At 41.7% G+C, this 15,760-nt stretch overlaps 2 protein-coding genes across 2 annotated transcripts in view; both read right to left on the minus strand.

The window, feature by feature from the left end:
* Nucleotides 1-9,745, minus strand: part of LOC128025606 (choline O-acetyltransferase-like) — an 11,610-nt gene extending 1,865 nt beyond the window's left edge. The window contains exons 1-10 of the mRNA XM_052612097.1: nucleotides 9,698-9,745; nucleotides 4,906-5,097; nucleotides 3,407-3,525; nucleotides 3,169-3,222; nucleotides 2,916-3,090; nucleotides 1,245-1,422; nucleotides 893-1,062; nucleotides 579-679; nucleotides 314-442; nucleotides 58-180 (exon numbers count right to left, since the gene is read on the minus strand). Coding sequence (XP_052468057.1) covers nucleotides 58-180; nucleotides 314-442; nucleotides 579-679; nucleotides 893-1,062; nucleotides 1,245-1,422; nucleotides 2,916-3,090; nucleotides 3,169-3,222; nucleotides 3,407-3,525; nucleotides 4,906-5,097; nucleotides 9,698-9,745 — 1,289 coding nt within the window. The remainder of the gene's footprint in view (nucleotides 1-57; nucleotides 181-313; nucleotides 443-578; nucleotides 680-892; nucleotides 1,063-1,244; nucleotides 1,423-2,915; nucleotides 3,091-3,168; nucleotides 3,223-3,406; nucleotides 3,526-4,905; nucleotides 5,098-9,697) is intronic.
* A 1,402-nt stretch (nucleotides 9,746-11,147) lies between these two features.
* Nucleotides 11,148-13,428, minus strand: slc18a3b (solute carrier family 18 member 3b). Its single transcript, XM_052612291.1, has one exon. It carries the CDS (start codon nucleotides 12,995-12,997, stop codon nucleotides 11,459-11,461), a length of 1,539 nt encoding a protein of 512 aa, XP_052468251.1. The 5' UTR covers nucleotides 12,998-13,428; the 3' UTR covers nucleotides 11,148-11,458.
* Nucleotides 13,429-15,760: the final 2,332 nt, after the last annotated feature.

Consider the following 15,760-nt stretch of genomic DNA (forward strand, 5'->3'; position numbering starts at 1 on the left):
AAACAGCAAGGAGACGTAGAGTCCAGCTCTGAGAAGGAGAAATCAGTCGCTCCTCACCTGAAGAAGGCCAGCTGTAGAGACAGCTGTATGAACGCGTCTGGACTCATCTTCTGCTGCTTGATGAACTCCTTCCCATAAACCGCAAACGTGAAAACGTTCATGTCAAGATTTCTCACGAGTCTAGAGAGAGAAGAGCATTCAGAGCATCAATCAAACCCCGGCTGATGTCTGCAGGATCAAGCTTTCAGACGAAACGAAAAACCGAAAAGTTATTATTGATAATTAGCTGTTACTAGATCATGGTTTGATTCACCTGTGCAGGTGATCCGCAGCAGAAGCCAGTATGTATTGAACCTGAGGGGAACACTTCCACAGTAATCTGCGTGGATGAGGAAGTTCAGACGCTGTCCGACCGGAGCTCTGCGTCCAGGAGCTGTTCCGTCTACAGTGAAGAGACGTTCAATCATGTGATGAGCTAATCTTTATCATAGCATCATTTCACAGATTCTAAAAACCCCTATCCATCAGTCATTAGCAGAAGCTGTGTGATCAGCTGGTTCGTCTGTGTTGATACGCACATGTTCTTCAGCAGGTGTTCAGTGCACTCCACCAGAACGATGCCCTCGAACGGGGAGTGTTCACCCACGACCCCACAAACACCGTCTGCACCGACCACAAACTGAAACCACACACAAACACATCCATGACATCATCCGTGCTCTCGGTTGCTCCTCAGTCAGTTCTCTCAGCTTTTGAACAGGATGTGTGCCGAACCAAAGTTTCCCAAATACTCACATTCAGAGTCACAGAGTTTGTTCTCCAGTGAACATTAAACACATCAGAACACAAGGAGCATTTGAATGCATTTGTTTATTGAGTGTTCGTGTTTTACCTGCAGGGGTTTGTCGTACCAGCGGTTCGCCCCGTTTTTATCATGTCCTCCTCCGTGGAGCATCAGTGCAGCTCTGTTGGCGTCGCTGGGTTCGAGTCCTGCAGGATCATCCAGACAGACGACACACACGCAGCGCTCCATCAGCTCCACAGACTCTCTGTTCACTGGATCTGCTCCACAGATTGATCACAAGTTAAAATGCATCTCTGTCACACACAGCATCACGGGAAATGTGATTTCACTTCTGGATAACTGTAAAATCTGGCACTGAGCAATGAATGTAACCTGTGAGTGTTTAATCTGTCTTTCTCTCTAGGTTTTACCACCATGTCCATGTAGTGTTGCTTTGGACCTTTGAGCAGCTGGTCTCTGGCCCGGGCCCAGTCCGTCCGGCCCGCGGCGGTCAGCAGTCCCATGTCCGGCTGCTTCTGCTCAGCGCTCAGCGTCTGCTCATAGATCCACTCCAGCTGACCCCGAACATCTGCCTCGTTCAGTTTACAGCTTCCTTCCTTCAGATTCAGCGCAAAGAACTGAGAACATGAACCAGATGCGTCTTTAGTGAACAGAAGGACCGTGACATTCACTAGTGTTGGTACTGAGCTTTTAGTGAGTTAAAGGCTTAGTTCACCCAAATATTAAAATGATGTAATTAATAACTCACCCTCATGTCGTTCCAAACCCGTGAGACCTCCGTTCATCTTCTGAACACAGTTTAAGATATTTTAGATTTAGTGCGAGAGCTCTCAGTCCCTCCATTGAAGCTGTGTGTACGGTCTACTGTCCATGTCCAGAAAGGTCAGAAAAACATCATCAAAGTAGTCCATGTGACATCAGAGGGGCAGTTAGAATTTGTTGAAGCATCGAAAATACATTTTGGTCCAAAAATAGCAAAAACTACGACTTCATTCAGCATTGTCTTCTCTTCCGTGTCTGTGTGAGAGAGAGTTCAAAACAAAGCAGTTTGTGATATCCGGTTTGTGAACGAATCATTTGATGTAACCGGATCTTTTTGAACCAGTTCACCAAATCAAACTGAATCATTTTAAACGTTTGACTTAAGCTGTTAACTTTTTTAATGTGGCTGACACTCCCTCTGAGTTCAAACAAACCAATATCCCGGAGTAATTCATGCACTCAAACAGTGACTGACTGAACTGCTGTGAAGAGAGAACTGAAGATGAACACCGAGCCGAGCCAGATAACAACAGACTGACTCGTTCTAAAATATCTTAAACTGTGTTCTGAAGATGAATGGAGGTCTCATGGGTTTGGAACAAAGTCATTAATGACATAATTTTAATATTTGGGTGAACTAACCCTTTAAGAAATCAGCTCCTACATGCATGTCATGTAACGTTTACATCTGTTCATTGAGCAGATCTGTTTATCCACAGCGACTGGAGAAATGAGGAATACAACAAGCAATTCATCTTAAGGAGGCAATAAACACAAGAAGTGCCACTAATGCAAAGTTTCAGACACCGTTCAGAATAGTACTAGAAGGGAAAGTTTTTTTTGTTTTAGTTTTTTTTTAATGATTTGTTTTTTTTTATCTAATATTGACTAACTAGCAGTGTGTGATTGTTTGTCCAGTGATGTGTGCACAGCGGATCTCAAACAGCGCCGGTGTCAGCGGCTCCCCGCGGCTCCACTTCTCTGATTGGGTTATTGAGTTATCAGACCGGACCTCATTAGAGACACTTCCCCAGCCATTTCCAGGTAAACGGCCGTCGAGATGACAGCGCACCGTTGGCCCAGCGTGACGTCTGCAGGCAAGAGGCACTGTGAAGAGCGTCTGTCGATGGACCTGCAGTTAATTTAAGAGCCTCTCAAGCCTCGTTGCGATTAGCTGGATCAGATTAAGGTGACCTCAGATATTGTTCCGCTGGACTGTAATGTGTGATTCTGGTGGAATCAGGGCTTTCCTCGACTGTCATTAATCACAGACTGTTCAGTTCACCAAACAAACAAAACAGACTAATTCAGCACACTACTGGTGTAACACAAAAAGGAAAGCACACACCTGATTTTTACAGGCCACAATGACGTGTCCTGTGTCAGACGTGCTGTCCGCGGTGATGAGCGTGTCCAGTTTGAGTCCGGCCCGTCTGTAAGAGCAGAAGAGACGCTTGTACTGATCCATGCAGAGCGGTGTGTCGGCCTTCTGACCACGAGCGACGTCCACCAGCAGAGTCTTCCTACAACACAAACACACGGCGCTCATTACTGACAAAAACTAAACTGGACCAGCTGGATTAGATGGAGGACTGATTTACCCGTCCACCGCTGCCTTGTATTGAGAAACACTTAGAATAAGACGAGCAGCAAACCTGGACAAAACAAGAGACAAACTCCAGTTTATTATCTAATTTGATCAAATAGTCAAACTGAGATATAGACATCTTCTAGATACCCTTCAATCTGAGACTCGTTAGAAAACCTCCTCGTTTAGAGGAGATGCAGATGCTGCTGTATGATCTTCAGTGATGTTATGTGTGCTCTTTATTTACTCACACCAGAGAGTCTTTCACGTCTCTGAAGGGTTGTTTGGGGAAGACCAACGCAGGACTGGAGTTCACGGGAAGCGCCAGTCTGTTCTTCAGATACATGTCTTCCAGCCAGAAGTCGAACACCTGAGAAAAACACAGCAGAACCATCAGCTCATCATTTCCTGAGCTCTAATTAAACTCTTTTGAGGCGTGAAGCTACACTGCATTTTAAAGAGAAAGAAGGACAAAGATGCTATAAAATATTATTTTAGTAAAGTGCTATTATAGATCAAGTGCTGCTGTCACATTAAAACTGTGATGTTTCCTGGCAGACAGATCAATAGCCACAGATCAGTTGCTCATTATTTTTCTTCATCTGTTTAATGGGTCTTTAATAATAAATCGGTGTGTCCGGAGGTGCACACTGGGTTCAGTATGTTACAGTTTTTCTCAGTCGCTTATATTTCTCGAATCATCCTTGACACTTCCAAAACAGTAAGTGCATTTCTCAAAACAACTCGTACAAAGAGCAAAACACCATGGATGACCTGCAAAAGCCAAAATCCTTAGTTTGTCTCTCAAAAATAAATATCTGTGTCAATGAACATGTCAGTGCCTTCAGAATGACAAGTCCTTGTGTCATAGTTTACAGATGAGACAGTCAAATCACTTAGTCATGTGGTCAGTATAACAGTGTACTCTGGAGGGATGTTCTGATGGAAACTACTGCATTGAACAGTATGCTATATGCTTATGACATATATCCATTTAAAACATACACATTTACACATTACTGTATGTGGGATATTGACTGAAAGAGACTGGATTGAATTCCCAGTTACACTTTTACATAGTCTAACCAAAAAAAAAAAAAAAAAAAAACTTTACAATGTCATTGTGATATAGAAAAGAAAAAACAAAGATGAAAATAAGTCAATTTTCGGAATGTGTAACTCTTGTGTTGTCCTCTGTCTATACAGTATACACTTTCCTACTGAAGATTCATGAGATGACCCTTTGAGCTATTACAAAGAAATGGTTTATCATTGTTTATCTTCATTACTCAAGATTCACTTGCACAATTCATGCCAAATTTACTTGACTTGGCAGTTTATGACAACTAGATGAACCATTTAGCATTTCATGACTTATACGATGAACTACAGACTAGATGTTTTGGGGGGTAGGACTATTGCACAGAAAAATATATAATACATTTTGACCAGCATAAAACATAGGAAACAGGAAACCGCAGATAAATGTGCGTAATCAATTGAATGAATGTACAAAAGCTATCGCAACTTGTTCAAAAGAATGAGAAAGTGGGTTTATGATGTGTGTAAATGACTAGATGATGTGGAGGTTGTACAAGTAGTTTTGAGAATTTCATTTCTGATTTTAGAAATGCACCAAAGTGATTGGTCTCAAGTGACTGAGAAAAACAGTCGTGTCACTCCTGCTCTCTGCGACTGATAACAGCTCAGGGTTGAAGCTCCATAAAATGGGTTTGTAGTGTGTTTGTACCCAATTCTCTGTATTTTCTCTTTTCTCCAGCAGCAGTTTTTGCAGCCTTTCTCCAACACCTCCATGCTTGCCGAATGTCTCCACTATAGCTTTTGTTTTTTGAAACTGCTTTTCAGAAACGAGGTGTTTGACGGATCTCAGGTAGGCGTCCAGTGTGTGCTGCAGGTCTGGCACAGGAAGTTTCGGAAGCATCTGGAGAAGAGAAGAAGAATTGAAGTTTTTCCACACAGTCTGATAGATAGGCAGACAGACAGAGACAGACAGACAGACAGACAGACAGACAGACAGAGAGACAGACAGACAGAGAGACAGACAGAGAGACAGACAGACAGAGAGACAGACAGAGAGACAGACAGACAGACAGACAGAGAGACAGACAGATAGACAGACAGAGCTGAATCAAACAGAGGATGAGAAACACTTCCTTCTGGTCTGTCCCAAATACAGCACTACAAGAGAAACATTCTTCCCACAGTTTGAAGCGTTGAATCCTTCATTCTTGTCTCTAAATGACTCAGAGAAACTACTCTATATACTTGGAGAGAATGAGACAGCAATGACACTAGCTGCTAAATATTTATACACCATACACACCATACGAAAGGGGTAACTGATTGTATTCAACTGTTTTATTTGATATTCTTAATTGTATATAATTACTATTATTAATATTTGAAATATTATCTGCTGTTGTTATTTTTATTGTATTGTATTTTATTGTAATTATATTTTATTCTGTATCTGAATGCTTTGGCAATACTGTAACTCAAATGTCATGCCAATAAAGCAACTTGAACTTGAACTTGAACTTGACAGACAGAGAGACAGACAGAGAGACAGACAGACAGACAGACAGACAGACAGACAGATGACAAAGAGACAGAGAGACACAGAGAGACAGACAGACAGACAGATGACAGACAGACAGAGAGACACAGAGAGACAGACAGATGACAGACAGACAGACAGACAGAGAGACACAGAGAGACAGACAGATGACAGACAGACAGACAGAGAGACAGACAGACAGACAGACAGACAGAGAGACAGACAGATGACAGACAGACAGACAGACAGACAGACAGACAGACAGAGACAGACAGACAGACAGACAGACAGACAGAGAGACAGACAGAGAGACAGACAGACAGACAGATGACAGACAGACAGAGAGACAGACAGACAGACAGATGACAGACAGAGAGACAGAGAGAGACAGACAGACAGACAGACAGACAGACAGAGAGACAGACAGAGACAGACAGACAGAGAGACAGAGAGAGACAGACAGACAGACAGACAGACAGACAGACAGACAGAGACAGACAGACAGAGAGACAGAGAGAGACAGACAGACAGACAGACAGACAGACAGAGAGACAGACAGAGACAGACAGACAGAGAGACAGAGAGAGACAGACAGACAGACAGACAGACAGACAGAGACAGACAGACAGAGAGACAGAGAGAGACAGACAGACAGACAGACAGAGAGACAGAGAGACAGAGAGACAGAGAGAGACAGACAGATGACAGACAGACAGAGAGACAGACAGACAGACAGAGAGACAGATGATAGACAGACAGACAGACAGACAGACAGAGAGACAGATGATAGACAGACAGACAGACAGAGAGACAGATGATAGACAGACAGACAGACAGACAGATGATAGACAGACAGACAGACAGAGAGACAGACAGAGAGAGACAGACAGATGACAGACAGACAGAGAGACAGACAGACAGACAGACAGACAGAGAGACAGACAGAAAATGAAAATCCCTCAAATGTCAGAAATCCTGTGGCCCTGACAACATAAAGAATGAGATGCTTAAAAACAGCTCCCCTGAACTGCAAACTGCATTACTCAAACTTTTTAATTTGATTTTGAGTTCAGGTGTTTTTCCTGAGGTCTGGAACACAGGATTCATCTCTCCAATCTTTAAAAGTGGAGACAAAACCGATCCTAATAACTACAGAGGGATCTGTGTAACCAGTAATTTAGGAAAAGTATTTTGCTCTATAGTCAACTCTCGGATTTCATCTTTCTTAAAGCAACACAATGTCATCACCAAATCTCAGATCGGCTTCCTCCCTAAACACCGAACCACTGACCATATTCACACACTACACACGCTCATAAATGAACATGTACACCAGAAGAAAGAGGGGAAAATATTTGCATGCTTTATAGATTTTAAGAAGGCTTTTGACTCTATCTGGCATAATGGACTATTTTATAAAATCATTCAAAGTGGCATAGGGGGTAAAATATATGACTTAATTAAAAACATGTATAACCAAAATAAATGTGCAGTAAAAATTGGCCAGCAAAGGACAGAGTATTTTCCTCAACAGCGAGGCGTGAGACAGGGCTGCTGCCTCAGCCCGACCTTATTTAACATCTATATCAATGAACTGGCAGATCTTCTGGACCAGTCCAACAGTCCAGGACTACAATTACACCACACAGAGGTCAAATACTTACTGTATGCAGACGACTTACTAATTCTGTCTAAAACACCAGAAGGTCTCCAGAACAACCTCGACATTTTAACTAAATACTGCCAGGATTGGGCCTTAGACATCAACATCCCAAAAACTAAGATTATGATATTTCAGAAAAAGCCCAGAAATCTAGAACATAAACATCTATTCACATTAAACAACACCACACTTCAACATACTTTACAATATACTTATCTTGGTCTGGTTTTAACTCCCACTGGAAATTTCAAATTGGCAATTAAAACATTACTTATAAAAGCCCGCAGGGCACTACACGCTATACGAATGAAATTATTTAAAATAAACATCCCCATCAGAATCTGGACAAAGATCTTTGATAGTGTGATTCTGCCCATTGCCCTGTATGGAAGCGAGATCTGGGGTCCAGCGAGTAACTCCAGCCATAAAGACTGGAACAAACACCCTTTAGAAGCTCTGCATGTGGAGTTCTGCAGAAGCATCCTTCACGTGCACAGAAACACTCCTAATAACGCCTGCAGAGCCGAGTTAGGCCGTCTTCCCCTAAACCTCATCATTAAAAAAAGAGTTTTAAAGTTCTGGATCCACTTAAACTCTAGTTCAGAAGATTCTCTTCATTATAAAGCATTAAAAACACAAAAAAAGAATGCTCAAAAAAGTCATCTTTGTGCAATGGTGTCAGAGCTGACTAAAAAAGCACTCGATATCACCAATCCTGAAAAACATAGAAGAATCAAAGAGATTATGAATGAAGAGAAGGAGACATACATACAGTATTGGAAAGAACAAACCAAAGAGCAAAGTCGCCTCCAGTGTTATCTGAAACTCAACAGAGAGTACAGTATGGCTGACTATCTGCTCTCAGTCAGGAATATAACACACAGACAGTTACTGACCAAGTACAGACTGAGTGACCACCAGCTGGCCATAGAGAGAGGACGACACAGAAAGAGCTGGTTACCCAGAGAAGAGCGAGTGTGTGCCGAGTGTAGATCAGGATCAGTCGAGACGGAGGAGCACTTCCTCCTCCACTGTGACAAATACACATCTCTGAGAGACTCACTGTACAGTCAGATACAGCACAACACTCCTGAGCTCCAGTCACTCAGTGAACATGACAAATTAAAAATATTACTTGGTGAAGGACCTGCTTCCTCTGTGGTAGCACATTATATTTACAAATGCCACAAACTAAGAGGTAAAGAGTGAACACATCTACATTAGAAGTACCATCAATGTTTATGAAAATGTATATAGATTTATTTTGCATGTATTTTATTCTATTTTTTTTTTTTTTTTTTTTTTCTTTTCTTATGGATATATATGAATTTTTGTTTTGTTTGTTTCTATTCTGCTATGTACAATGCTTTGGCAATATGTACCTTTGTATGTCATGCCAATAAAGCAATATGAAATTGAATTGACAGACAGATGAAAGACAGAGAGACAGACAGATGACAGACAGACAGAGAGACAGACAGAGAGGCAGATGACAGACAGACAGACAGACAGACAGACAGATGAAAGACAGAGAGACAGACAGATGACAGACAGAGAGACAGACAGATGACAGACAGACAGAGAGACAGACAGAGAGACAGACAGACAGACAGACAGACAGAGAGACAGACAGATGACAGACAGACAGACAGACAGACAGACAGACAGACAGACAGATAGACAGATAGATAGATAGATAGATAGATAGATAGATAGATAGATAGATAGATAGATAGATAGATAGATAGATAGATAGATAGATACATGATGCCCCTTGACGGTTCTGACCTCCAGTGCAGGAATATTAACGAGTGAGTAACTGTTGAGTATCTCTGATGTTTTTGTTATCAGCTCTTTCTATAAATAATTTATAAGAATAGCTTTAAGACAAATGGAGAGAAAATGTTAAGAACCTTTCATACTAGTTAGAAATACTATTTTGATTAATGAATGCAAATGGTGCATCGAAATGGTTCAGAAACACAGTATCTAGAAATATTGTTCAGTTCTATTAATAACAGCATCTGAGATCTTTAGATTTACCTCTTCTAAAATAGTAAAAAATGTACATTTTGTGATATTGTGTACATACATCTGGTAAATCACACATGTATGAAATGTGTTTTGTATCAGAAGGAGAATCAGTGACAGAAGAATCAGCTGATGTGTGTCTGTGACTCTTTCAGATCTTTGGACATGTGAAGATGAGCCTCTTGTGTTTGCCCAGTCATGATGTTATATCAAGACTAGCTCTGCACATCTGTAGGGTGAGAACAATCATAGCAAACGGAATTAGCTTACACTGCAGTGGCTGTGGGCTTGGGCTGTTTCTCTCTTCAGGACGGGCATCACGGAGTTTCTCTGCAGTTACTGAAGAGATGTTTGATTCCTCAACACTGCAAACTCTGTCCTGTGAACACTGTCAAGTTCCTCTTAACGTTATCATCAGTCAGAAACGATGTTAATCTGAACTATATTATGAATAACCACCATCCCCATGAAATTGACACTCTGTCAATCAGGCAATATTTGCACACATTTGCACACTATTAACGATAACAACATTTTTTATTGTTATGTATGGACCTGAAGGGTTGCTTAAAATTCACTAGAACTGGGAGTAATAATAGCGTTTTACCCAATTTAATTTTCTTAAATTGATTGGTCAGTACAATTGATTAAAACAATATGAAAATAGTCGCTAATACGCTGGATGTGTTTTTATAGTCGCTGCAGACAGTTATGCTTCTAACCTGATGTTTCACTTAATTAATAAATCCGTGACATTGAGCTACAGCTACAGTCTAGACTTCAACACACATGCAGATCTGGAAAAATAAAGAAATCCGCAACATTACTTTCTTAAAAAAAAACTAATAATAAAATAAAATAAATAGAATAGAATCAGCAATAGTCAAGTCAAGTCACCTTTATTTATATAGCGCTTTAAACAAAATACATTGCAATAGTAATAATAGCAGCTTAAATCAGGTGTACAGTGACAGATCTACAAAAGTATTGTTCGAAAACTGTCAAATACAAATCACTAGAGAAATTAACTAAAATAAAAATGCTTCCTTTATAACTTCTGTAAGTTCATCAGAATGAATGAGCTCATAAGAGCAGAGAGCCGCTCACCTGTTTGATCGGTGCGTCCGTCACGCGTCTGTCTCTCAGCGGCGCGTGCACGCTCTTCAGCGGCGGACAGTGTCCGAGACTCCGCCCCCTCGCGCCCGGACGCGCGCTGACGCTCCTGCAGATGTTTCCAGATGTGCTGCTGCTCCACCAACTTATCATTTATGTTAGATAAATTGTTAATGCTATTTATAATAGGCCTATGTATAGCTAAATTTCTTTAAAATCGGGATTGTATGCAAATAGCACACATAACTACTTATTATTAATAATTGATTAATTAATTAGGTTAATTTTTTATCATATGAAATTATGTACAATGAATCGTTTAATATTTTTCGTTATTAACGCTGATAATTCAGTTAGACTACAATATATATAGAGGAAAAGATGTCATATTTATTTTAGAGCTGTTACTGAATAATTTTTTTTTACAATATTCTTATACTTGTTCCCAGGTTAACCGGTCCAGATTAAATATTTCGTTACGATTTAAATTAAAGCAACTCACACCAATCCAGACGGACTCAACATTCCTTCACAGATCGTTCTTAGGACTTTAAATTAAATATAATATAATATATTTAAAGAGAATTTAAATATAAAAAACGACAAATTCATTCGTTGCCATATTTATTAATAGTGATCCAGTCAATAAAAAGGCACATGTATGGAAATGTAAGCACTAGATTTATTTGAGTTTTGTGCAGTTACATCACGCAGCACTTCATCTACTCACATCTTCTTTTACACACTACAGGAGAGAATGTCGCCCAGAGCCCAATGTTACAGTTTCTATCTAAATCATAAAAGACACACATCTCTGAGCGGACAGTCATGAGTGAGGGAATAAATATTGCACATCAGATGCTGAATGTTTGCGATATAATCTCTGGGTCACTAAAATAAATGCGTCACGTCTTGGCGTTAAGTGAGCTCGGGTCCCGACGATTCCTCCTCCGAGTAAGATTTGGACCGCTCGAAGAGCCCGTCCTCGTCCACGGGACACGGCTTAGTCGTCGTTGTGCACAAGCCCTTTCGCTTGAGTTTGCGCTCCTCCATTCGGATGGTGTCATAAAGTCCCGTCGGTCCTTCCTCCAGCAGCACGTTTCTCTCCGAGTTGGACGACTTCATCTGGCACACGTGCCGGAGCAGCAGCAAGGCCGGCGCGTAAAGCACATTCACCAGACCCATGCCAAGGTTCAGCTGAACGAAACCCAGGTTGTGTACGATCTGACCTGCTACTATGGGTCCCATGGCGTAGGCGAGAGAGTACGAGATGTCTGCGATGGCATAGACGCTTCCATAGACGGACACATGACGCACGTCCACCAGGAAGGCGAGAGTGGGCAGCAGCGCCGTGTCCACCAGAGCGATACCGAAGCAGACTCCGCACAGGGGAAGCATCAGCTGGCCGAAGGTTTTGCAGGCAGGCACAGTGCAGGAGCTGGCCCCTATTATGACCATCCCGAGCGCGCCGTAGAACCACTGCAGCTCCGGGTACTTGGCGGCTAAACGAACAGTGACGTAAACCCCCAGCACGTGCGGGAAGAAGGCAGGCAGCCAGGTGAGACCCATCTCCCACTTCGTGGCGTTCATCGTGTTTTCCATCCAGTTAGAAATAGTGGGCTCGAGGAACGCCAGCGGGATGTTACAGACGGTCAGAGCGCCCGCCACCACGGCGATGTACGGGTCCATCATGAGCCGGTAAATGGGCGTCCCGACCGGCATGTTCTCGCGCGTCCTGTTAGAAAAAGGTTTGATCACAGTCAAGAGCAAAATGCCGTCTGCCAAGCACACAGAGGCCAGAACTATGAACGGGACCCGTTTACCTGCGAATTCATACAGGATACCGCCGAACGGAGGCGCCACGAGGCTCCCGAACGAGATGAACGCGAGCGCGATCCCAAGCGCGCGGCTCCTTTCCGCTTCTTCCGTGTATTTATCCGCAATCATCGCGATCCCAGACGTGTCGGCAAACGCTGAGCCCAGACCCTGCAGGCTGCGCGCCGCGAACAGGGTCCCGTAGTTGTCAGCAAACGCGAATATACAGGTCGAAACAAACATGACCAGAAGTCCGATCAGCAGCGGGATGTCGTATCCAACGCGGTCAATGAAAGTTCCCGATAAGGGGTTGACCATGAGTTGCACAATGGCCTTGGATGCGAATAACACCCCTATCTGTATGTCCAGGTTGTCCCTGTTTGCTCTGCCCAGCGAAGAGTTGGCATGTGCGCGCGCCGCCTGCTCGGTCTCTAAATCTGCGAGGTAATCGGGAATGATCGGAACTATCACCATGTAGAGCATGTTGTCAAGCAGAAGCGCGACGCAGACGATCACCAGAACGAGCCTTCTCTTCCGCTTGGGGTCTTGCATCGCGCTGCCCAGCTGTTTAGTTCTTTCGCCCATTTCGGACAACTTTAGGGCGGCTGATTTCACCAACCCTGCAGAGCCGTCAGTTTCCATGACCGTTTACCTCAAGAGAGCAGTCCTTCAGAATGTAATTTCATTCCTTTCCTGTGCAGCGACGCGTCTGGCTTTTACGCACGAACTTTCTCGGTGTCCTGCGCGCGCGCTCGGTTCGCTTTGGTCAGGCGCTGCTTTCACGCCTCTGATAGGTGACGTGCTAGTCCTTTCTCTTCACGGGTACAGTCCTGAGCTTTACTGTCTGCATTTCCACTTCTGCTGAGATTTTTGTTTGCCTTTACATCCCTGTTACGCACGCATGAATTTGCTCTTTCTCATGTGCGCGCATTGTCTGTCACCTGTGGGTCATTCACATCCGTTTTTCTTTCCAGACTTGCTGTGGGCACAAATTAAGAGGTGTGCCCAATATCAGTTTTGTCTGATTTCCCTCCTTTGGTCTTTGGCGCGTCCCCTGTGGTCAACAGCCAGCTGCGTCCGTCTGCTAATTCTAAAAACGGACGTCCACTGACCAGTCACAGTCATGATCACATGACAAAAAATACTACTGGTCGGACGAACCGTAACTGACCCCAGACCAGCTCTACTCGCGCTCTTAGTGTGTTTGGAGACGTTTTCTTGTTGTGTTGGACGTTTTCATTTGAAAACACGTAAATGCAGTGTCAATAGAATATTTTGATAATTTCTATAGAGTTTGCTACTTTTATGCCAATGTAATTCGGTGAAGGTTAAATAATTCACAGAGTTGGCGGATTAAGGACCGGATTATTATTTAAAGGAAAAAAAAAACTAAATTATTATTTAAATATTAGATTTCACAAATAACGACAATACAGTAGGCTAATGTTTATCGCCTTTTTAAAAGCATTTGGGAAGATATTAAGGCAAAGCCATCGTTCCCCTATCTACTGTTTTCTGTTTAGTATACGTCTGGAAATAGAAAATTAAATACGCGACACAAACTTAACTCCGAGCGTCACTGCAGCACGCGCGGGTCTGACGCGAAGCGTTGCGCGCTCACCAGCGGCGCGACACTGACCTCTGCTGGACATTCTGCTCGCGCCCCTTGTGCTGATCAGCTTCTCGTGATACTGCTGATAATACTCTCTTTATTTGGACTACACACTGATAGGCATAGCTAACTAATGGAAACTGAGAGTTCTTCATAACGGTGTTGAGTTACCATACTGATCTACAAGTATTTATCTAACACACATACATAACTGCTTTTTGTAATATACCTGCCATACAACTGTCAATTTGTATATTGTCATTCCTTACCTAATTATTTGTATTTTATTCTTTTATTATGTGTTTTTTGTTCTGTCGCTGTCATTCTGTTGCCCTGCGAAGCTTCTATCACGAAACAAGTTCCTCGTATGTGTAAACACACCTGGCAATAAAACTCATTCTGATTCTGATATAAGGTTCAGAACTGATATTTGAATGTTGATTTAGAGTTAAATGAGCTCTTTCTCTTTTTTATGGCATGTTGCCTGATGGCGGTTTAAAGAAGCTGATCTACCTAAATATATAAAATAGTTCAGCAACACTTCCGGTGCATTGCCCAGTTTGGACGCTAGATGGCGGTTTCTGCCATGAAATACGCAGATGAATGACGTCTGATTCACAAATTTTGTTTATCTCAGAGACAAATGAAGACATAATATATTACGACATACATTATACTCTCTTTATGTATTCAACAGAGCAGTAAAAATATTAACACTATGAGTTCTTTGTTAAAGCTGTGTGTTCAGGTGAATGTGGATCATGTGTCTTTCTGTTCAGATTAATATTATATGCAATAAATGATTAGCTCAATGTGTATTGCTCAACAGATTGGATTAATATCTTCTATAAATGTTTTTCTTTAGGATAATAATATTTAATGGGGTTCACATGTTGTATCTGAGATTAATAAAAGTAAACAGGTTTGGCTCAACAAACAAACTCAGAATGAACTCTGAATTAAATTGGACAATGAAAAGAAGCTGGAAAATGCCACAAGAGTGATATACATATTAATTATCTCTAGAAATGTGAATGTACAAATAAATGAACATTCTCCAAAACTTTCAGTGAATGGAAGAATAACCAGAAATATATGCATTGCATGTATAGGCGTATAACCACGATGGAATATATATGTTATATGTGTAATGACTCGTATAGTGACTCACTGATACACACAGCAGCAGATTGTTGTTGTTTTGTATGTCATTGGTTTACACTGTATTTTCTCTCAGAATGTTTTTTACAGCAGGGACTCACAGAAAGTTAATGATTCAATAATCTGATCTTTGTCCCCATATACCTTGAAACACATCTGATAATTCTCTGTACATGTGAAAATAAATGACTATATGCAACGGTTCAACAAGACTTTATTTTAAATGAGATTACTCCACGAGATTACGGTTTTAAACATAAGCCGCATTCAAAAGTTAAAGGTGAAGGTGATATTACAATTTATAGTAATATTTTCAGTATTTCTCAGAAGTCTGGTTTCAATTACAATTTGTTTGAAATAATGGTGCTTCATATAATATTATCTGGAGTAATAAGTGTTAATGATAAATCCCCTGTGATGTTAGTACTGGCTGCTGTATACAGGCCACCAGGGACCATACAGACTTTATTAAAGAATTTGCTGATTTTATATCAGCAAATTTTATTTATATCTGTGTTAGTGCTGGCTGCAGATAAAGTTTTGTTTGTTGGTTATTTTAATATCCATGTTGATAATGAAAAAGATGCATTGCGTCAGCATTTCTAACCTTTCTGAATTACATTGGGGTTAGA

This window comes from Carassius gibelio, chromosome A12 (genome assembly GCF_023724105.1).
Source record: "Carassius gibelio isolate Cgi1373 ecotype wild population from Czech Republic chromosome A12, carGib1.2-hapl.c, whole genome shotgun sequence".
NCBI lineage: Eukaryota > Metazoa > Chordata > Actinopteri > Cypriniformes > Cyprinidae > Carassius > Carassius gibelio.